General features: G+C 52.6%; 7 protein-coding genes and 2 non-coding genes across 9 annotated transcripts; 4 read left to right on the top strand and 5 right to left on the bottom strand.

Annotated features, from left to right (window-relative positions):
• Positions 1 to 221: 221 nt before the first annotated feature.
• On the bottom strand, positions 222 to 2,355 carry SEPMUDRAFT_148900 (uncharacterized protein). Its single transcript, XM_016905216.1, has 2 exons — positions 2,135 to 2,355; positions 222 to 2,060 (listed from the first exon to the last, which is right to left on the bottom strand). Exons 1-2 carry the CDS (start codon positions 2,308 to 2,310, stop codon positions 380 to 382), a joined length of 1,857 nt encoding a protein of 618 aa, XP_016761801.1. The 5' UTR covers positions 2,311 to 2,355; the 3' UTR covers positions 222 to 379.
• A 533-nt stretch (positions 2,356 to 2,888) lies between these two features.
• Positions 2,889 to 3,805, bottom strand: SEPMUDRAFT_148899 (uncharacterized protein). Its single transcript, XM_016905215.1, has one exon. It carries the CDS (start codon positions 3,630 to 3,632, stop codon positions 3,111 to 3,113), a length of 522 nt encoding a protein of 173 aa, XP_016761800.1. The 5' UTR covers positions 3,633 to 3,805; the 3' UTR covers positions 2,889 to 3,110.
• A 2,511-nt stretch (positions 3,806 to 6,316) lies between these two features.
• On the top strand, positions 6,317 to 10,336 carry SEPMUDRAFT_148898 (DUF726-domain-containing protein). Its single transcript, XM_016905214.1, has one exon. The coding sequence runs from the start codon at positions 6,429 to 6,431 to the stop codon at positions 9,993 to 9,995; it is 3,567 nt and encodes a 1,188-aa protein (XP_016761799.1). The 5' UTR covers positions 6,317 to 6,428; the 3' UTR covers positions 9,996 to 10,336.
• A 381-nt stretch (positions 10,337 to 10,717) lies between these two features.
• Positions 10,718 to 10,844, top strand: SEPMUDRAFT_t32. The gene has a single exon. It is a non-coding gene; the product is annotated as a tRNA-Met (tRNA).
• A 1,956-nt stretch (positions 10,845 to 12,800) lies between these two features.
• On the top strand, positions 12,801 to 15,388 carry SEPMUDRAFT_148897 (uncharacterized protein). Its single transcript, XM_016905213.1, has 2 exons — positions 12,801 to 13,405; positions 13,455 to 15,388. The coding sequence occupies exons 1-2, from the start codon at positions 13,330 to 13,332 to the stop codon at positions 15,329 to 15,331; spliced, it is 1,953 nt and encodes a 650-aa protein (XP_016761798.1). The 5' UTR covers positions 12,801 to 13,329; the 3' UTR covers positions 15,332 to 15,388.
• A 279-nt stretch (positions 15,389 to 15,667) lies between these two features.
• Positions 15,668 to 15,759, bottom strand: SEPMUDRAFT_t29. Its single transcript has one exon. It is a non-coding gene; the product is annotated as a tRNA-Ile (tRNA).
• Positions 15,760 to 16,121: 362 nt separating this feature from the next.
• On the bottom strand, positions 16,122 to 17,500 carry SEPMUDRAFT_148896 (DUF605-domain-containing protein). The gene is made up of 2 exons (XM_016905212.1): positions 17,307 to 17,500; positions 16,122 to 17,254 (listed from the first exon to the last, which is right to left on the bottom strand). The coding sequence occupies exons 1-2, from the start codon at positions 17,413 to 17,415 to the stop codon at positions 16,206 to 16,208; spliced, it is 1,158 nt and encodes a 385-aa protein (XP_016761797.1). The 5' UTR covers positions 17,416 to 17,500; the 3' UTR covers positions 16,122 to 16,205.
• A 229-nt stretch (positions 17,501 to 17,729) lies between these two features.
• SEPMUDRAFT_125395 (thioredoxin-domain-containing protein) lies at positions 17,730 to 19,753 on the top strand. Its single transcript, XM_016901979.1, has 2 exons — positions 17,730 to 18,885; positions 18,955 to 19,753. Exons 1-2 carry the CDS (start codon positions 17,803 to 17,805, stop codon positions 19,660 to 19,662), a joined length of 1,791 nt encoding a protein of 596 aa, XP_016761796.1. The 5' UTR covers positions 17,730 to 17,802; the 3' UTR covers positions 19,663 to 19,753.
• Positions 19,731 to 20,834, bottom strand: SEPMUDRAFT_148895 (NAD_binding_2-domain-containing protein). The gene has a single exon (XM_016905211.1). It carries the CDS (start codon positions 20,652 to 20,654, stop codon positions 19,761 to 19,763), a length of 894 nt encoding a protein of 297 aa, XP_016761795.1. The 5' UTR covers positions 20,655 to 20,834; the 3' UTR covers positions 19,731 to 19,760.
• Positions 20,835 to 21,029: the final 195 nt, after the last annotated feature.

The following is a 21,029-nucleotide window of genomic DNA, read 5'->3' as shown; positions in this document are numbered from 1 at the left end:
CCCTTGGTTCACTATATATATCTTGGCATAACATAATTCTGCTCTGTACCTGTCAGTGTTGGGTCGGTAGGTGTATACCTACATACTACATGTAGGTGATGTACTACCTTGAGGGTTCACAAATTTACTGTCTATCTGAGCGAGAGAGAGAGAGAGAGAGAGAGAGAGAGAGGGAGAGAGAGAGAGAGTGTGTGTGTGTGTGTGTATGTGTATATGGTGTAATTCGTTGCAGAGCTAGATCTATCCATCTACATCTATCTATATAGTAAAAAGAGTAGTAGGTAGTAACAACAAAAGGGTATCATCCATCTTTGGGCAAAATCCGCCACCGTCGCCGCCGCCATGGGCATCTCTAGATATTCATTACATTTTTCTTTTTCTACATTGTACCATCGGGAGCAAACGTCGTAAACGCGGGCATATCATGGGTAAGGAAATAATTCCAGTCGAATTGGGAATCGTTGAGGGTATCCAAATTCCAATCTTCGCTGCTCGAGGCTGTGGGGTGGTTATCTTCTTCGACGGGCGGTTGGGAGGCGGTTGTTGCGCTGTTGCTGCCGTTGATGTAGAATTGTTCTGGAGGAGGGTTTGGGGGTTTTTCAGGAGGCGGTTGGTTTTGTTGGTGGTGGTGGTGGAGGAGGTGAGGAGGAGGTTGATGATCTTCCGAGGTGGTGGCACGCTGGATGCTCAATGCGAGAACTTGAGAGTCTTCGTCTTTGCGCTTCTTGGAGAGGCGGATGAGGAAGCGAGCGGTTTTTAATGCTTCTTTCATGGTCACGGTTTTGAAGCGATCAACGACGTACTCGAGGGTTCGCATTGCAGTGCTGATGTGTTGGAGGGATTCTTTGCAGTCCATGGCGAGGAAGACGCAGATGACTTGAAATGGTACATTGGCTACGTGCCACCACGGCATGCCCTTCTCAGCCATTCGTCTGGCTGCGTCGAGACCATAGATCCCAATGTTGACGATGGTTTTGATCACGTCCGGCGAGAGATTCGGATTGGTGAGTCGCAGTCTGCGATACCCACAGAGGCCAAGATTGGCCTTGGTCAAAGCGATCGCATCGTGTTTGGACTCGTACGAATTCAGCTCGTTCAAAAAGTCCTCCCACTGGCCAGCGTCATCTCCTTGTTCGGGATCCAGGTAGCAAGATATGCTATATAGCTCAATGTAGCTCTTGGTGTAATCGCCTTCGGCAGAAGTTGGTAATCTCGCTGTAATGCCTCGCAGCGCAACCCGGGTGCGCCCATACTCGAAGCTGACCCAAGAGTTCAGCATTCGCGCGATCCAGAAGGTGCGGCGCCGAATTTCAGGATCTGTGGAATCATTCGCTGCCGGATGTAGAACAGAGCTGCTGGCTTCCAGCTGCAGACCGATCGACTCCACTAGATGCATGGTCGTGCAGGTAGCCATCCATGTTGCATGTGGGTGGTCAGTTGTGCGTAAGATCAGACATCGAAGTACCCAGGATTGCACATCGTCCAGAGTCGGAGGGACCATGATACTGGTACTTTCCAACGCCATCTTCTGTGAATTCACCAGGGCGGGAAGAAACTGCGCCAACGGGTTGTTATCAGAAAACAGTATCCCGAGCGCTGCAATGCCGCATAAAATATGATCCGGAACGTTGCATTCTCCCGGAGTCGTCCATCTCACTGCTATCGTTTTATTCATGCGATCCTTGTTCAAGAAGGCATATATGGGGTGCACATTCGCAAAGTAGAATGTGGCAAGCTGCTCCATCTGGTAGCGGTTCAGGAGGTCGGTGATCGGCGCTGCTGCCTGGGGAGCTAACAGCTGACTGGCATACTGACTACTACCCAGATTCCAGCCGAAAGTGAACAGTTTCGGACCACTCGAAGGGTCGAGTCGCATACCAAGCAAGCGAGTAAAGGCAATTCCCGAGTTGGCCTCCAACGCTCGCATCTTCGATAGTTCTTCCATGCTGGGAGGCTCGATTTCAGGAGGCTCCCGATCGTCGACGCTGATCTGCGCGTCGGCGATGGCATGTTGCTCGACCAGCTTGCTCCGTTTGCGCGGGTGCTTCTCGAAGTAGCATCTACATGCCCATTCAGCATGAGGGAGGGCCAGAGGCTGATATGAGAAATCGGAGCATTTCGTGCTGATGCTTACTTGTACTCGAACTGCGTGCACATGTTGCACGGCATGTTGCCATTGCAGCGCCGCTTGCGCAGACGACACGGCTCACATGCCTGCTTGGCTCGCTGTCGTTTCCGGCCGTGGGGACCCATATCGCCGTTGGGCGGTGTCGCGGCGGCGGCATCTCCCTTGGCCTTGGCGGTGGACATGATCTCCGCCCGTGGTGGGTGCGGTGGGTGGGGACCGGTCGCGCAGGAGGAGGAGGATGATTCTCAGGGGCCCGCTAGAGAATGAAACTCGGTTGGGAACTTGGGAGGGGCGAGCAGCGAAGAGGAGGCGGTGAAAGTTTCACTGACATTTCGCTTGAAGAATTGACTAGAAGACGCAGCTTAACAATTGCACGCGGTCAAACGTCGGGTCCTCGGAATCGGCTGGCCCTCCACGTGAGGTTCATCGGTTCGAGAAGGTTGTTCCCGAATAGGCTTGGCATTTCTCTTTTCTGTCAGACTGCAGCACTGTACGGTCGCCTAGTTCAATGCTCTCTGATCGACGAACAGGACTTAAGGGTAGCGATATGGTTTAGGCTATATACATTAAACCTCCTCGGCTATAGACTATAGTCGTCTCATCATCTGTATTACTCCCTGCTCTGTCTGTACCCTAGGGGTGCCTCGCATACTAGAATTACGGAAAACTACATTAGTAGAGTTATGATAACTTGCTTGCCACCCGACCCCTCTGATCACTATCGTGTTGGCGCGTATAACAACACGTTGACACCTCGCTCCCGAAATTGAAGATGCTGATACATACAGCCCGATGTCGAATATCTGCTTCGAAACCTCTGTTTGGAGAATACGACTCCGTCGGAGCCGAGGAGAGGATAGCTCGGGGCTGCATTCTAATTTCTCGATTTGCGCGTCCATATGGGCTCGCTGATTATTGCAGCGTGAACAGCTGAGTACTCAGGTAGAGCAGCGCGTAATGGGGGTTTCCCCGTCTGGCGCACTCAAAAGTTGATGGCGTTGTGGAGCCATGCCAGGTCTTCTTCGGTCATGGTACCAGTGTCTCCGTTGCTCGAAACGTCTATCGGTGCATGCATTGCGGGCAATGTTTGATCTCCCTCTGCACGGAGGTAGGAGCTGATGTGTGACTTACGGTTCTCCTCCGGTCCCCTCGCATCCAGTAACTTCTGCCACTGAAGCAGCTTTGCGGCAGTCTCGTACTTGGCCCAGTCCAATATTGGCTCCGCAAGCTTCTTTGGCATGATCGTGGGCAAGCCAGCGGTGAAGCACCTGGAATTTTGAGGAGGGATAAAACAGCCCTTATTGTATCCCAGTATTCCCGTGAGCCAACGAGCAGCTTCACAAGGAGTACAGTTTTTCTTCAGAACATCGATCACCATACCATTGGGGAAACCGAGCATATCAGTGAGATCTGATGGCGTGGCGAGTATGCCGTTCTGTTCAAGCCACTGCGAGGTCATGCTCTTCATGATCTTTGGATCATTGACGAGCGCGACGAGACTCATCAACAGAGACTCGCAGTGAGGAGTTGTGTCGCTTTTCACTTGCAGAGACACAATCTCACCCAGATGTTCATGCAAAAAGTCTGGCCGAAGTTGTTTTTGCAAAGCCGTTAGATCGGCGAGGAACGCTTTGCTGATACCTGCGAATGGAGCATCGTCTCGCTTGCGACTCCCGAGATGCACGATGCCAACCTGAGCCTGCGCAATGATCGCGGATTCGTGATGAAGGCTCGACGAAAAGTGGCCTGTCCGGCACATTGTTACACGCTGCAGACTCGTCGCGTGCAAACAAAATAGGTGCATATATGCAATAGCAGTCGCTGCAAAAGCCTTATACGGACGACCCTCCAAGCTTCTGGTCTGCTGAATGAAGGAAAGATGGTCAATAGCATCGTCGTCAGTCGCTCTTCTGTCGAGCGCACCTGCCCGCTGAGGGTTTGGAGCCGTCTGAGTGGCCTGAGCCGCCGTAGTTGCCGAATATGTAGTCCATGTTGGCGTGTCTCTGAAGTCGACAACGTTGGCACATTCAGCGAGCCATTCGAGATGAGACTCCAGGAACTCATTGAAGAAGTTCAGGAAGTTCCGAAGCTCCTTCATGCGGCGCTGGGCGATAATCACACGTTTCTTGAAGCCCCCTTCGCTACGGCTCGAGTCATGCACATATTTCCCGAGATCTTGCAGTGCGCGTCGAGCCCGCAGAAGAAGCAGTTGCAACGTTCCCTGAAACCGCAAACGATCGGCATGTGTCGTGTAAATGGAGATGTTTCCATAAGCTGAATGAACCTCGAAGGCGGTAGCGACAGCAGTCGCCTGCTTAGCGTCAGTCGTCTTATTGACCAACTCGTGTGGCATGACGATCGATGCAGCGTGTGCAGGCATATGAAGGCGTGTCAGAATCTCCCACAGGTTGACGGTCCGATCATCAGGGGTGACCGCTTCACCTATCGCAAAACGCCGCTCCATTGCCTGATGACATGTGCCGAAGATGTAAAACTGCAATTGCGCTTCGGCAGCTGCCCGTGCAGTGACCGTTTCTGCAGTATGGAAACTCGAAAGATAGCGAAAGTACGATTGGACATGATCCTGAAATGGGACCCTCCGGTCCAGGTCTGCAAAGACTTTGGTGAGGGCATCTTCAGTGAGAGAAGCACATCCCGTTCTGTCGACCTTGATCAGTCTGATTTGGTGTGGGGAGTGGGCCATGTCTACTTGAGCTTCGCGCCGCTTCTTCTCATCTTTGTGTTGTGCGCTCGACGTGGACTGTTCGGTTGTCTTGAGCCAAGATGGCGTGGTAATTGCTGAGAGGTGAGAAAGAAGCCAGCATTTGTTAATTGCTCTCTTCGACTTCCTGTATTTGTTGCTATCTTTCACACCGGCAGTGAAATTCTTGGCGTCACTGTTCGCGAGAGGCTCTACTGGCTCGTCTCTATTTGAGTGGTGACCCGAGGAGTCTGCATTCACAGCAATGAGGATTCTTGGGTCTCTGATCTTCAGTACTTCATCATTGTTTCCCCTTGGTTCGAAGCCCGCATTCGAGCCGATGATTGCACACACTTCATCATCCTCACGACGCAGGACCTGGGCGTGTGTGTTGAGCATCGACTGGAATGCTCCTGGATTCTCAGTCAATAGCGTATTTGCAGTTTGAGGTTTGATACAGGGGAGAAGCGTATCAAGCGCGGCTGACAATTCCATGCAGGTACGGAAGTCTTGATGAGCGCCAGCATCGAGGAAATTGGCCTCCGGTCGATGGAAGTTGGAAGTGGCATCGACCATGATGGCGCCCATCTGGATGACGGACGAAGGAGCAGTGCCTTGGAGGACTTCCACTAGCCTGCTGTCTCTCGTCACCGAATGATGGCTCGAGTGTGATATGCCTGCCTGTGGAAGCATAGTCAGCGCCTTAAGACAGGAGAAGCGGGAAGAGGCGGCTGGCACTGGCCAAGAATGGCAGACGAACCGAATGAGCCGCGCTGGTCGTCAGCAGGCTTTATACGAGTTCCGCGTCAATATGAAGCGACGAGGGTACCTGTACCTGTACCTGTACACGTCGTCGCCAATAGCAGCAGCTGCGTGGAGAGGGAGGATGAGAGGCGATGAATGCAGTTGTGGACGAGACTGTGACAATGTCCCAACACAAATGGTTGCACGCAAACCCGTCGTCTCCCTCACCCTTGGTTGACGCTATTTCCTACCGGTATGGAGGAGAGGCATCTCTGGTACTGCGCGAGACACGCACAACGGTACATACAGTACGAGAGAGAGAGGGCCACCCCTAGGAGGTAACTTCACCATGGACCACGAAAGCGGTGCAGCCCCGCCCAACGTCTCGCAATCTCGAGGCATCTGGTCTGGTCTGGTGACAAACATCGTTGCTGTCTTGGCAGGGCGTCTCTCGTATGTACAGGTAGGTATACAAGTAGGTGTCAGCATCGGAGACGGAGAGATGCTCCATCAATCCGGTTGTGCGTGAGTGTAGATGGGATCGCGCTGAGGTATACGCATCTTCATGATAAGCTTATTTGCGCTGCGCTTCTGCACCAGCGGCCCGGCCCGCTACAGGGGAAAGATCAGATCAGTTCCGGATGTGGAACAACCACACCGTCCGCGCCACGCCACGCCATATCACGTCCCGCGCACGATCGTCGAGTCAGTCTGCACATGAGCATAACATCACCGCCAGCAGCGTCCGACGCATTCACGATCTCATTGGATACAGACGGGCATTGTCGCATCTGGTATGCGAACAGCAAGATAGACGGAACAGAGTGCTGCTTCAGGTAGAATGCGGCCGTCAGCATGCCTGACAATGAGCCGACTAGCCAGGAGAAACAGGCTGCGCCAGCAGTAGCCGCAGCACCAGGGGAAGAGGAAGAGCTCGCAGAATTGAAGCGCGTGCATACCAAAGGCAGCGAGAATCGTGACGAGCCGAAGGCGGAGCCACCGGAAGCCGACGAGTTTGGGCTACCGGTCAAGCCCCCACGAAGGCGGAGAAACTACTCGCTGGACGAGCTGGACAGCCCTGAGAAGATCAAGAAGCAGATCTTAGAGGAGACGGAAGGTGGACAGGACAATCAAGGGGAATCTGCAAAAATCCAGGCGAGTGGGGATGGCGATCCGCTGTCATCCGCGAAGAAGGGCGAGATGTCGGTAGAAAATGGTACAGATCCGTCTACACCACGAACTAGCACAGATGGCAAGCCTCCTTTGAAGCACATCGATGCGAATACCCCTTCCAAAGCTGGGCCGCCTTCTCCCAATGACGCTCGATCACCGCAAAGTCCAACCAAGTCGAAGCTACACGGCGCACAGGCATCTGTAAGCACAGTCGGCGAGTTCTCGCACCAACAGACGGTGCCACAAGAGCCCGTGGGTGAGGCCCAGGACGAGGTCAAAGATGCCGAAGAGGACGTGTGGCAGGACATGCCAGCTGTAGCGACTCACCGCATCTACGATGATTGGGGCAAGGTGATTGCCAAGAGTTTTGATGAGGTCGAGGACGAAACAGTAGCGTACGGCACTCTCGGTGGAGCTGGAAAAGGCTACACTCGCGTGCAAATGGACGAAGATGCGAAGAGTGCAACGTCCATGGATGATAACACCGCATATCTGTTCAAAGACCAGTACGGGCGTAACAACGTACTGCAGGACGAAGATGAAGGTGAAGCGAAAGACGCCATCAGCCAGCTGCAAGCGACGAAAGAACTTCTGACGGAAGGACAACGCATAGCATATGTAGGCGTAGTCAGACTGGCCCTGCTCGAAATGCAGAGGAACATTGACGAGCTGGAGCGCAACAAGAGCTCGCGAAAGCTAGTAGAAGTGGCTAGCGAGGCGCTGAAGATGTGGTCTCAGAAGGTGATGATCAGGTTGTATAGTCATATGGAGATTGACGCTCGAGAGCAGATCATGGTGGAGCAGCTTGCAGAGCATGGAGTCCTCCCGAGTGATCTGACACCTGCACTCATGGCAAACGCAAGGGTCAAGAATCCTACAGCAGAGTCGACCACGGCGTCACAGTCCAATTCTGCGAGGCCGTCAATGGCTTCGCCGCGACCTTCCAGCATTGCTGGACACCAACTATCTGTCAACAACTCGGCGCCGTCCTCGAAGCCTGGCACGCCTCAGCCGCCAGAGCCTGAGACTTCACCTGCAGCTTACGAAGAGCATACCGCGGACCAGTTAACAATCGAGAATCCGGACGACTACGAAGACGCCAAAAGTTTGGACATTGACATTCGATGGACGGTGCTATGTGATCTGTTCCTGCTGCTCATTGGAGAGAGTGCTTACGACTCTCGTTCGCGGGTTCTGCTGGAACGAGTTGGTGCTGCACTCTCGGTTCAGTGGCAGGAGATCTGCCGCTTCGAAAAGCGCGTGACAGATGCGCTGGAGATGCAGGAAGAAGTAGAGAAGGAGAACTGGAATGAAGAAGATCATATTGAAGCACGTCGTAAGGCCGCCAAGAAGAAGCGCATGGTTGTCATGGGATTGTGCACGGTTGGCGGAGGCCTTGTCATTGGACTCAGCGCCGGCTTACTCGCCCCAGTCATTGGTGCAGGACTGGCTGCTGGCTTCACCGCCGTCGGTGTCTCAGGTACAGGTACTTTCCTTGGTGGGACAGGTGCAGCAGCGCTCATCGGCACCACTGGCACACTTCTCGGAGGCAAGATTGGCTTCGGCACAAGTGGACGGCGCACCGGCGCCGTGAAGACATTCGAATACAAGCCACTCTACAACAACAAGCGAGTCAACCTCATCGTCACTATTGCGGGCTGGATGACTGGTACGGTCGACGATGTCAGGTTACCGTTCTCTACCGTCGACCCGGTTATGGGTGATATTTACTCCGTCAATTGGGAACCCGAAATGCTGCGAAGCACAGGTCAGACTATGCAGATTCTGGGCACAGAAGCACTGACACAGACCATCCAGCAGATCCTCGGAGCCACTTTCCTGACAACCCTCATGGCCGGACTTTCCACTCCATTGATTCTAGCAAAGATATCGTATCTCATCGACAATCCGTGGAGTGTTTCATGTGCTCGAGCTGACGCTGCCGGTCTGATTCTTGCGGACTCGATCATCGAACGTAACCTTGGCGTCCGGCCGATCACACTTGTGGGCTTTTCGCTTGGCGCACGTGTGGTGTATGGTTGCTTGAAGGAACTTGCTCGACGTGGCGGAATTGGGCTCGTACAAAACGTGTACATGTTTGGGTCTCCAGTGGTTGTCAACAAGGACGACTGGATCCGAGCCAAGTCAGTCGTCCCCGGGCGATTCGTCAACGGGTATGCTACCAACGACTGGATCCTTGGCTACCTCTTTCGAGCCACTGGAGGCGGTGTCATGAGAATTGCAGGCCTCGGAAAAGTGGATGTCAATGGCATCGAGAACATCAATGTCACGGAAGATGTGCCAGGACATATGGCGTATCGTGCAATGATGCCTACCTTGCTGGACAAAGTTGGCTGGGCGGTCGAGTCGCTTGAGTATACGGAGATTGAGGATCCCGATCCTGAGAACCATGAGAAGAGACAGCGCGAGCTGATCAATGAGATTGAGGAAGCGAGACGGCAGCTTGAGGAACAGCCGGAGAAGAAAGGGTTCAAGTCATTCTTCTCGAGAAAGAAGAATACACAGAAGAAAGCATGGGAGACTTACGACGAGCGTAATGCCAAGGTTCTCGAAGGTGATGAAAAAGAGGCAGAGAAGTTGGCGGAAGAGAATGCCAACGTCATGTTCGACGTTGAAGCCATCCGTCGCGAAGCTCTAGCATTGGCTATCCAGAAACCCGGTGATATCGAGGAGATCAAGAAGCATCTGAATGTGCGGGAGCTCCAATCGACGCTTCCTGCGTTGAAAGTGAATCTCGAGAAACACGAATCTGCGAGTAATGTCAGCACTCCCACTAGCGCGACACAACCAACAGTGGCGTCCACCCATTCGCAGTCTCACGATAGCACGACCAACTTCCCAGCCGCCGGGAACATCACCAACGGTGCGCACATGACCAAGGATAACAATGAAGGCGACATCTCGATGACGTTTGAGTCACCCGAACGTCCTCACACCTCCTTCAACACCCGCATTTCCGACCTTGGATCAGCGCCTGCGTCACGTTACGCAACTCCCGACCCCTACTCATCGCAAAAAGCCACGCCCGAGCCCCATCGGCCCGAGACTGCGTGGGAGCAGCCACGATTGACAGTGGGAGAGGCGAGTAGGCACACTTCTCATCGCAGTGTGACTAGTCCTCTGCCGCTGACGAGTAGTTCGGATTACGACTACAATCCTTGGGGTGCTGGCACTGATGCGGATGATCCGGAGTTTGGAAAAGAGAAGGAGGTGAAGATGACTTTTTAGGGTATAACACTGCATGTATTCATTCATTCCAGCGTTGAAGTCCATGTTGGGGTTGGGGCGGTGCAAATTGAATTGAGCATGAATCGAATTCGCTTGCATATTTCCATCATTCATGCGCTCCCAGGAGGTGGGTGGGCATTTGTCGGCGTATGTGCATTTCTGGGGAATGATGAATGGGTGGTGTGGTGGCTTCATGAAAGTGCATCTATGGGACGAAATGGAATGGACTCGGTTGAAGAAGGAGGAGCAGGATTGCAATGCATGTCTTACGACCCAAATTGTTTTTTCCGCCTATTTTTCCAGATTACAAACAACGAAGCGCGTGTGTCGTTAGAATAGCAAGCAATTGATAACATGATTGATTGAGAAATTTTCGGGGCTATCTCCAGACACCCAACAAGTTTGCACGTGGTCGACTGGCTGGCTCTTTTGAACTTAGTGCGGGGTCTCTTCAGCTAGGAAGTACCCCTCCTTTTCTTTTTCCCCGAACCAACACAGCTGAATTGCAGCTTCATCACACAATGCTCGCCCTGCTTATCAGCTCTTGCCCTTTCCATATCGATACCTACCTAATGTACCTTAGGCATCCTCGAGCACAAGTTTACCTACATATTACCATACACCCACTGTGGTCTCAACACGTGACCTCACACGCCACGGCAAATTCAGCTTGTTCGTTCTCCCGCTTTGGCTCAATCAAGTGCTGCGAGCTAACGGGGTCTACAGGCATCGTCTAACGGTTAGGACGTAGGTCTCATACACCTTTGTATGTATGACTGCTTTCAAAGCAGAGTATCCTTCTCTATGAAAAGGCATCCTAAAATCTGAGTTCGATTCTCAGTGCGAGCATCATCGCGCACTGGCTGTCTTGAGATGGCTTGGAGATGTTGTACACTAGTATGTTAGGTGATGAAAAATCACCAGGCAATGCAATTTTTTTCGTTTTTCTTTTTTTTTCTTTCCTTTTTTTTTCTTCTTTCTAAATTGGTTTGATAAGGTGGGGGAATTGTTGTAGATGCTTGGATACCTACCTAGGTAGGTACATGCACTTTTCGCCTTGGACGTGCGTGCTTTGGCGGTTGGGAATGAGAGACAGGTAGGTATGATGTAGAAATATGTTGAGACAGTCACGTTCCATCTGAGATCACTAGGACTGACTGCCCCATACCCGAAGGTTCAAGATTATATATTCCATACTTTGGGTGCACGGAAACCAGTCGCACAGGCGGGATAAAAGCTGTGGTACAACCTTACTCGCCACGCGTGTCGGGCAATGCTGCTTCCCGAAGTGCTTTGCTGCGCGTTGCACGGAAACATAAGGTAGGTACCTAAGGTACGTACACTCTTACAGTGCCCTCATATACGGTAAGTTAGCTAAGCCGCATTTTTCCCAGCGATAGTAGTCGCGAGGTCGTTTTATTTGTTGCAACTTTACATCCCGGGGGGAGGGGGGCGTCGCTGTTCCCGGGCTGTGAATGATCAGGTGTGTTAGGATCATCAGGTGTGTCTGTCATATCAGTGGTATGCAGGCGAAAAAATAGAAGAACGAATGGCAGTGGAGAGTCGGGATGTCGACGTCGAGATTGGTTGCAATGCTTCGACGCTACTTGACACATCGGCAACGCCGCGTGCTGTTGCCGCGCCGCGACGCTAGTTCTAACACAGCCTAGTCCGCCAAGGCTCCTGAATTTATTGCTTCCAGGAACAGAATCCTATCATCACCAGTATCACCAGCATCACCAGCTTCGCCAGCATCATTACCACCATCCAACACTATCCGCCACCACGCGGCGGTCATGTCCAGCGACTCAGCAACTTGGCAAGCCTGTCCTGATCATTGATGCTGGTGCTGGTGCTTCAGCCCGCTGAGCCCGGCGCCCGCCCTGGGCCCGCGTCCAATACACAACATCGAATAATGTCTCTACCTCCTAGGAGGTACCTCACGTTGTGTCCAGGTCCCTGTGCGGCGGTATGAGACGCAAGTGCTAAACCGGGCTTCCAACTGGATGTGGTCCATTGCCGTAGCTGCATATGCAAACGACCTCACGCTCTGCGGCCTGCACGTGCGAGCCTGAACCACCGTCGGCAGGCTATCTTCCCATTTGACACATGAAGCAGATCGTCCGCGCTACAGCATACAATAATGCAGTTGCAAGCCATTTCCCGTGTCGTTGCGTGCGGCGCGGCCACAGTCTCGTTAGGCCGGGCGTGGTGAGAAAGACGTACCTCCGGAGGTAGAGCGAGCGGGGAGCGGCGAACCTAGACGATCCGGCGCATACACACTCACGTACAGTCCACGGATGCTGTACTGCAGCTTATGACGACCACCTGTCAGCAACTCACATCTCCCTAGGCGCTCCATTCCGGACAGTCACAACAGTCACACTCGGAACTAGCGCCCCAATCATACCCACTGAAGTGGCACTGACGCCTGCAAGTCGACAAATGCAGGGATCCTACCACACCAGAACGAGACTCCACTAGTGCTCGGAACGTCCCTATATGCAGCCACTGGTCAGAGCCCCATTCGCACCTCTGCATGGAACCGCGTCTATCGCGAATCGCATTGGGATATCAACTTTGCGGCTAACATGGCTTGTCATTTTTTTTGTCAACAGACCCGCTGCCATTGACAGGCTACAAGCACAGCACCCAGAGCGCCAGTAGATGGAGCCAGACGGGGATCGTCTTTGCCTGCCGAGCCCTCTCTGCGCACTAACCTTGCCTGGAGCCCAGTCGTAACTTGTTGCGTATCGAATGCAAGTGGCACTGTTCTCTCTACCTATCTTCTATGCATTCCCCCAACACCGTCATTGCTCCGCTACTCGCATACTGCCTACTCAGACGCTTTCTCTCTTTTCTTGTCCTTTCTTTTGGCTGCTCTTACTATTGTCTCTGCGCTCGCAGTATCTTAACTTGGCAACCTCGAAATCGGAGTCGAGCTTCTCCGCATCTCGATAGTCCTGCTTTTGGAACTCCCTGAGACGCCGGCTCATCGTTGGTCTCTGCGTTTGCAGCGTATAGACTTGGCGGCTTCGAGATCGAACGTCGGGCTTCTCCGCAACCCAACAATCCTGCTTTCGACAGGCCCTGAGACACCAGCTCATCGTTGCCGAGTCATACATGACGATTGACAATGCGATTGTAGACCGCAACAGCTGGAAGTCGCACACCCGAATTTCCTACGAATCCACTGGGACATGATTATACGGACTTCAAGCACAAGAATACACTGTCGTCAGGCGATTGGCGTCGTACAGGAAGAGGCTGCGAAAGACACGGCCCGCGCTGGTCATACTGTAGTAAAAACTCCCAACCGTACACGCAGCCCGCTATGGCAAACACCACGTTACTAGGAAACTGCGTAGCACCGTTCCTGGATGCTTCGAGGTTTCCATCGGACGAAGGATGTACGTGTAAAAGAGTATCCATCGGGGAATGATCGCTGATACGTAGCAGTTATCGATGGACGGTTATGTGCTGTCATTGCAGGACTGCAGGATTCGCCCACATGCTGCTTACCGTGCCCTGCAACTCGTTATGTGTACTCTGACCAGTTCAACACTTACGGTATGGTGTCGGAATGGCTGAATGTGGTTGGCCTGGCTCTATTATGCTTCATGATGCTCTCTTACACAATTCTACCCACACAACAAACGAGAAGTCATTACTTGTCCGTCTGTTTGATCATATCTGTTGGAATGATTGCTCTTGGATTCACAATACCTCTAGGAGCACGACCGGACCAGTGCTACAACGAGATCACCCCGAACGACATGTATACATCAATGGCTTGTGCCTGGGGAGGAGCATTCATCATTGCAGGAGGCCTCTCAGTCATCATGTGGGTGTTCATTCGGGCTCTGTCAATGAACTTGCAGATCTGCTGGGACATTGTACCAGGGCGAAAATTCTTCTACGTTTCGCAGACGCTCGGTTGGGGCATTCCTGCTGTGCTCTTCTGCATCACGATAACGCTTACTGGGGTGAGCTTCCGGTTCGGAAACGCCTGCCACGTCAACCACAAGGACGCAATGGCAGGCTTCTGGGGACCTCTGATGGCGCTGGCGGGTGCTGCGGGTGTTCTACAGGTCATGACACTCATCTACTGCGCCCATGTATATCTCAAGAACATGTGGAGCGACAACGCTGCGGAAACAGGCTCAACGAACGCCTCGGGCAGCGGACTACCATCATATCAAAGCAGTGTGCGCAAGCAGACTGCACGTGCAGTGTATCGACGGCTGAAGAAGGTGCTCTGGTTGCAGTGGCGAGGAATCTGCATCGTCACCATCATCCTGGTCGATGTCGTGTTCTTCACGGTAGTCTTTGTGAGATTGGACAGCATGCAAAGCTCGGTGATGGACGACTACGAAAAGGTATCTCCATGGTTGGCTTGTCTCACGGCGCATCCAACAGATAAAAACCAATGTCTTCATTTGGTACAAGGGTGGCTTGTGTCCGAAACGGCCGTCGCTGCAGTTCTCCTGCTGCTGTCGCTCGCTGGATTCCAAGTCTTTCTTCTCTTAGCGAGATCTTCGGTCTTTTCAGCCTGGATGGACTTCTTCCGAAGACGAGCGGCACCTCATAGGCAAGAGTTTGTCAGCCTTGATGCGACCCCAGGTATTCTACGAAGCACTTCCAAGGCAGGCTTAGTAGAGTACCAACGTGGTCATCAGCACACAGCTTTCGAAATGCAACCCAAACCGCCACAGGTCACAACACGAAATTTGAGTGAGAAGGAATTGGGAGAGTCCACACTGAGCTCTCCCGAAGACTCCTACCACAGCCCCCTGCAACGAGGACAATCGCCCGCGATCGGCACAACCATAGACTTCTCACCACCACACGGCAATCGTGGCCAAATGCCACCCGAATACATAGGACGCATCACACCATCCCCAGCAACCAACCCGGAAAATCCACTACACACCTGGTCGAGTCCCTACCATCGACCTGGCTACCAACGAGAAGGCTCCACCGACGAGTATTCCAACAACGACAGCCATGTGAACACAGAGCCTTCCGTCGCCAGCAGCATCAGACTCTCAGAAGAGAGAAAACTCCACCCCCGCCACCACCAACAACCGTCCGAAAACTTTTCCAAACCTCGAACTTCACTCCTCTCCCGACAAAGTAGCACCACCACCACCATCACCACCAAATCCGTCAGCTTCGAACAACAACAACAACCTCCTCCTCCTCAGAGGGAATTAACGTCATATACCAGACTAGCGGGTGGCTTAGCGCTGAATCCTCCGAATGAAGCTGGTGAGAGTCGAGAGAATTTGTCGTCGTATACGACGTTGAAATTTGATGTAAATAATCGAATATGATGTGGATGACGTGATTAAATAATTGTCAATAAAAAATGAAAAAACTTGAACATATCGAAAAAATATCCGAACGAATTGCATTATCTGCCTACCTAACTTTTATCAACATGTCAGTCGATTAGTTGATTGGTTTTTCATCCATCTCCCCCTCTTGATGAATACCTAGAGTAAGTATCTGTATGTAATACTTTCTGCTTTTCTTTTCCGTGCTATCAATCAAATCAATCAAATCGATCCAAAAGAAAGATGATCTGGAAGCAAAAAGCAAAAAGAGTAAAAAAATCCAAAAGGAAAGGCGACGACAGTGAAGTCGATGTGGTAGAGCACCATACGTGATGGTCCCTAAGGGGGTCGAACCCTCGACCTTGGCGTTGACAGGCAGCAGAGCCTTATTAGCACCACGCTCTAACCAACTGAGCTAAGGAACCTGTTCTGATTGATGTAGCAATTGCAAGATTTCTAGTATATATACCTCAAGCAAATTTTCTCTGTCGCGCATTTCGATGCGACCAGGCTCTGAGCCTTGTTTTTTCCCGGGGTGATTTCTTGGAACTTGATCGGATAGCGAGCATACTCTTAGAAACCTGACAATGTCAGGTATGGTTTCATTTTCAAGATACTAATCGACTCGGTGCTAGAGTATCTCACAGGTACTTTGGGATCTTTGTACAACCAGTAGTATACGCGTCTGGAGCGTCGTCTTGTCTGGCCAGCATTGCCAACTTGGGATTCACACATACCTAAGGGAAAATTGGCTACCACAATCATTCATCTCAACATCTATTCGTCTGTCGTATTTTATATCGCTAAGGGTATCAATCGCAATAGCTAAATTGCAAAAGCAGAAGCACATCCACAACGACCAACACTACTATCATGATGCCCCTAAACTATGCAATGCAATTCGCAGCTCCTTGACAGCGGTATCGACATCTTCAAAGTTCAATGCAGAAATCGCCCACTTGGCATGCTTTTGAGCTGCCATGATCGCCTCGTCGTCCAGATTATAGCCGCCTGGAGGTGGTATTGGGGCAGCGACGGGAGGGGCTCGTAGCGATGGAGGAGGTGCAGCTACTGGTGGCGAAGAGAACGTCGGCACAGTAGAAGGAAGTGGTGGGCCTGCATGGGTGGGGTCTTGTCCAAGATCGTCCATTGTTGGCGCTGTTGGTGGAGCTTCTGCAGTGTGGTAAAAGTCTGCCGGATCTGACGCCGAGAATGTGGCGGCACTAGATGGTTCGCCTGGCACTGTTGGAAAGTATCCTCCGCCCACAGAGCCTGCTCTGCTGGTTGCGGTTGCCTCGATTGGCGACACATCATGAGCAGCTGGCGCATCCATCGGTGGTACAGGATCCGTCGGCTGCATTGGAGGACTTGTCTGAAATGTTGATTGCGGCCGCGACGCACTTTCTGGGGCAGCTTCGACCGTTGGCGGTCTATACACACCCGCATCTTTTTCCAAATTCTTCAATTCCGCTTCGAGATCTTCTTCAGTCGTGGTTTGTTCTGCGGCAGGTGGCTGCTCCACCACAGGATTTGACGCATTCGGATCCTCGCCAGCCTTGATCGCCTTTGCAATTCGCAGCGCGTGGAACTTGGCGAATTTGCTTTTGGCGTGAAATTCCGGATCCATTTGACCCCATATCGTCAGAAGATCCATAAACGTGGCTGATGCTTGAAAAGTATCTGCCGTTTGCCGTGTCACCTTGTTGGTTCTCTGTGCTTCATCTGCACGATTGAATGTATCCAATGCGAAATTCTCGATATACGCCTTGGCGGCTACATCGTCCACCACGGCATCATTCGTACCATTCTCCTGCTTGTATGCCTCCAGCTTGTCCATCAGTTGCAAGGCATAATTGGTGCACTCCTCATCGGTGGTGTGTAGTTGCCGATTCAGGATGATTTGCAGGATGTAGTATTCGCCTGGTCCAAATCAGCGCACGCAGACCCATCTCTTGTCGTCAAGTAGACATACACCAGTATGCCACAATCGGCCTGAATTTCTCAAGCTGAGAAGCTCTTGTCGCGAATCGTCCCACGTCTGGAGCCGCTGCCCGGAGCTTCGGTGGGAGACTGGCGGCCATCTTTCTATAGCCTGATCTTCTGCAGCATCAGCTTCAATCGAGGATGTCGTTCACGGGACGGCCAGGCGGACTTGGCGAAGATGACGGTGAATGTCGATGGTATGTAGGTAGTCAATGAAAAGCGAGGATATGCCAGCCACGTGCAAGACGCACGCAAGCACGATGACCAGGAATAGAACTAGAATGTAATGTGGCGCGGCGGGCGCGCCGCGTGTTTGTGGGGAGAGCTGGAGATGGTTGCACTGACCCTAAGCTACCTTACCTGACCTTACTGGGCTTCACTGATGAACAGTTGTCCTCGACGACGTGTACATAAAGGAACATGTAACGTACACGGTCCCTTACTGCTTACTGCCGTGCAGGTATCATCTCCCATCCTCCGACAAAATGGTTCACTCGCTTCCCATCGCCGTTGCGGCAGCTTCATTGCTGCTGCCTGCCGCCCATGCCTTCTATGATCGCTCATCGCCCGTGATCCAAGCCGATGGCGGGTCCTTTAACACCCTCGTCAACAAGTCCAACTACACGAGCATCGTCGAGTTCTATGCGCCATGGTGTGGCCATTGCCAAAACCTCAAGCCAGCGTATGAGAAGGCTGCCAAGTCACTCTCGGGATTGGCCAAAGTCGTGGCTGTGAACTGCGATGAAGAGCCCAACAAGCCGTTGTGTGGCCGAATGGGCGTCCAAGGCTTTCCTACCCTGAAGATTGTAAGACCCGGCAAGAAGCCAGGCAAACCTTTCGTCGAGGACTATCGGGGGGAGAGAACTGCAAAAGCGATCGTGGACGCTGTCATCGACAAGATCCCAAGCCATGTCAAGAGACTGAAGGATGCGGACTACGAAGCATGGGTGGCAGAAGACGCAGGCCCCAAGGCGATACTCTTCACGAACAAGGGCACTGTCAGCCCTCTTCTCAAGGCTATAGCCATCGACTTCTTGGGAGGGCTTGGTGTGGCTCAAATTAGGGACAAGGAGAAAGGCGCGGTAGAGGCCTTTGGGGTGGAGAAGTTCCCAACACTGGTACTGCTGCCTGGAGATGGCAAGGAAACAATTCCGTATGTGGGCGAGATGAAGAAGGACTCCATCGTCAAGTTCCTCTCACAGGCCGCTACACCCAATCCAGACCCACCGAGGCAGGAGAAGAAGAAGCAGGAGAAGAAGAAGCAAGAGAAGAAGCCGAAGTCAACGTCCACTAAGTCTTCATCTAACCCAAATCAATCGGGACACGTGCCCGGCGAGACAGGTGGGAGTAAACCGATACCTTCGCCCTCATCTACCCCAATTGAATCGGGACCCGTGCCCGGCGAGACAGGTGGGAATAAACCGATACCTTCGCCCTCATCTACCCCAATTGAATCGGGACCCGTGCCCGGCGAGACAGGTGGGAATAAACCGATACCTTCGCCCTCATCTACCCCAATTGAATCGGGACCCGTGCCCGGCGAGACAGGTGGGGATAAACCGATACCTTCGCCCTCATCTACCCCAATTCAATCGGGACCCCTGCCTGGCGAGACAGGTCAGGTAAAACCAATACCAACGCCCTCGGCAGCAGCTTCAAAGCCAGATGCTACTTCTGTCGCTCTCCTCGCAGAGCCACTTGCAGTGCAACAAAAGTGCTTGAACGACAAGGCCGGCACGTGTGTGATCGTCCTTCTACCTGAAGAAAACACGCCCTCGGAGAGCACAACTCTTGCACTCAAGAGCCTGAGCGAGGTACAGCAAAAATACGACGGACGTAAGCTCTTTCCTTTCTTCCAGGTCCCACATGCCAATGCTCAGAACGCGGCTCTCCGCACCACGCTTGAGCTCAATCCAGGCAAAGTCGAGATCATCGCCATCAACGGCAAGCGCTCCTGGTTCCGCCATTTCACAGCAGAGGACTTCCACCTTGCCAAAGTCGAGGATTGGGTCGACGCCATCCGCATGGGTGAATCGCCCAAGAAGAAGGTGCCAGACTCACTCATCGTCGACGCAGCTGAGCTCCCGTCTGAGCCAGTTGTGATTGAGGATCCTGAACAGGTCAAGCAGAAGGAGACTACGCCTGATCCCGACAGCGCAGTACCTGATGCAGATGCGGCGAGGAAGATCGTGGAGCAGCTCAAGGCAGATCTGCCAGAGGGTTTGACGGTCCAGATAGAAGAACTTGAGGATGCGGACTATGAGAAGATGATGAAGGAAGGTGAGGCGGAAGGCAAGAGCAAGGAGTCAGAGGCTGAGACGGCTGTCGATCATGATGAGTTGTGAAGGCATTTCAAATCAATCATATATGCATGCAGGTGGAATTGATATACATATATCTATTCCAGCTAGGTTAACGGACGACAATGCAATCCATCATCTATCTACTTATTCTCAAACTTCAACCCACTCTCCTTCCTCACCGCACCGTAGATCCCCGCGATATCTCCTCTGTCCCCAGCATGGTCCACCACCTGCTTCAAATGCGCATCCGCCACCTCCAACCCATTCATCTTCGCCCCACACTTGTCCGCCAAACTCTTTGCATGCCCCGCATCCTTCCTCGCCAATTTCGCCTGAAACAGAGGCTCCTCCCTCTCAAAATAATCGCCACTCTTCAACCGCTGACTGTACGCCGTATACGGCCCGGGAAACATGACCTCAATAAACGCGTGCAAATTCTCCGTTCCCAGCCCCGATTTCTCCGCCAGCACATGTCCCTCACTCAACGCTTCCACCATGGCGAGGATGAAGGTATTTCCGATGATTTTGAGATGTGTGGCTGCGCCTTGCGGTTGGTCCGAGTAATTGATTTCTGCGCGGCCCATGACGCCTTTGCAGAAGGGGAGGACGCGGTTCACTTGGGGTTTGGGACCGGCGAGCACGCAGACGAGTTGGCCGTTGTCGGCCATTGCTGGGGCGCCGAAGACTGGGCAGGCGACGAAGTCGGCTCCGGCGGAGTTGATGGTTTGAGCGAGTTTGTTGGTGGTGTCGGGGTGGACTGTGCTGCAGTCGACGAAGAGTTTGCCCTTGGCTGCTTCTGGGGAGGACGAGAGGGCCGTGTTGATGGTTTCTTCGATGGCGGCATCGTTGGAGAGACAGGTGAAGATGATGTCGGATGATTGGACGGCTTCAGAGATGGAGGTGATGGCTTTTGCTTTTCCTTCTGGGAGAGAGGAGACAAGTTTCTCGGTACGTGATGTCGTGCGGTTGTAGACGAGGACTGGGCCGGAGTGTTCGCCTTTTTCGACAATATTCTTGACCATTCCTCTGCCCATGTTGCCGAGACCGATCCATGATAGTCGTCTGAGATACGTTGTCAATATACATTTCTGCGGTGGTCTATTTGTTCCAGGGAATTTTCAAGCTGGTCGGCTGCCCTAGATCTAGTGTGTTGCCACTGAAGTCAGGACATGGGGAATTCGACTCACGGTGCCATTGTGAGTGGATTGGTAAGCTGTAAGGTGGTGAACTTGATCTTCTTGTTCGAGCAGTCGGATGTGAGGGCTGCAATGAGAAGTATGTAATTGAATGTCTACCTGGGTGCTGCTACAGCTTATGTATGGACGGCTCTCTGTACCATGAGCAGATGTTCGACGATGACGTGTCTCGCTCTGGCTACATGGACGGCGACGGCTTCTGCATCGCGGCGC

The sequence above is a fragment of the Sphaerulina musiva genome (genome assembly GCF_000320565.1).
Source record: "Sphaerulina musiva SO2202 unplaced genomic scaffold SEPMUscaffold_4, whole genome shotgun sequence".
Classification (NCBI taxonomy): domain Eukaryota; kingdom Fungi; phylum Ascomycota; class Dothideomycetes; order Mycosphaerellales; family Mycosphaerellaceae; genus Sphaerulina; species Sphaerulina musiva.
This window is presented reverse-complemented; position numbering and strand designations above follow the sequence as displayed.

What these genes read in the sequence shown, in the direction of transcription:
- SEPMUDRAFT_148900 (XM_016905216.1), bottom strand. Translation starts at nt 2,310, where the DNA reads ATGTCCACCGCCAAGGCCAAGGGAGATGCCGCCGCCGCGACACCGCCC. An exon ending in TGCACGCAGTTCGAGTACAA is followed by an intron (nt 2,061 to 2,134) that starts GTAAGCATCAGC and finishes ATGGGCATGTAG; the next exon opens with ATGCTACTTCGAGAAGCACC.
- SEPMUDRAFT_148899 (XM_016905215.1), bottom strand. Translation starts at nt 3,632, where the DNA reads ATGAGTCTCGTCGCGCTCGTCAATGATCCAAAGATCATGAAGAGCATG.
- SEPMUDRAFT_148896 (XM_016905212.1), bottom strand. Translation starts at nt 17,415, where the DNA reads ATGGCCGCCAGTCTCCCACCGAAGCTCCGGGCAGCGGCTCCAGACGTG. An exon ending in GCCGATTGTGGCATACTGGT is followed by an intron (nt 17,255 to 17,306) that starts GTATGTCTACTT and finishes GATTTGGACCAG; the next exon opens with GCGAATACTACATCCTGCAA.
- SEPMUDRAFT_125395 (XM_016901979.1), top strand. Translation starts at nt 17,803, where the DNA reads ATGGTTCACTCGCTTCCCATCGCCGTTGCGGCAGCTTCATTGCTGCTG. An exon ending in GTGGGGATAAACCGATACCT is followed by an intron (nt 18,886 to 18,954) that starts TCGCCCTCATCT and finishes AAACCAATACCA; the next exon opens with ACGCCCTCGGCAGCAGCTTC.
- SEPMUDRAFT_148898 (XM_016905214.1), top strand. Translation starts at nt 6,429, where the DNA reads ATGCCTGACAATGAGCCGACTAGCCAGGAGAAACAGGCTGCGCCAGCA.
- SEPMUDRAFT_148895 (XM_016905211.1), bottom strand. Translation starts at nt 20,654, where the DNA reads ATGGGCAGAGGAATGGTCAAGAATATTGTCGAAAAAGGCGAACACTCC.
- SEPMUDRAFT_148897 (XM_016905213.1), top strand. Translation starts at nt 13,330, where the DNA reads ATGGCAAACACCACGTTACTAGGAAACTGCGTAGCACCGTTCCTGGAT. An exon ending in GTTTCCATCGGACGAAGGAT is followed by an intron (nt 13,406 to 13,454) that starts GTACGTGTAAAA and finishes GATACGTAGCAG; the next exon opens with TTATCGATGGACGGTTATGT.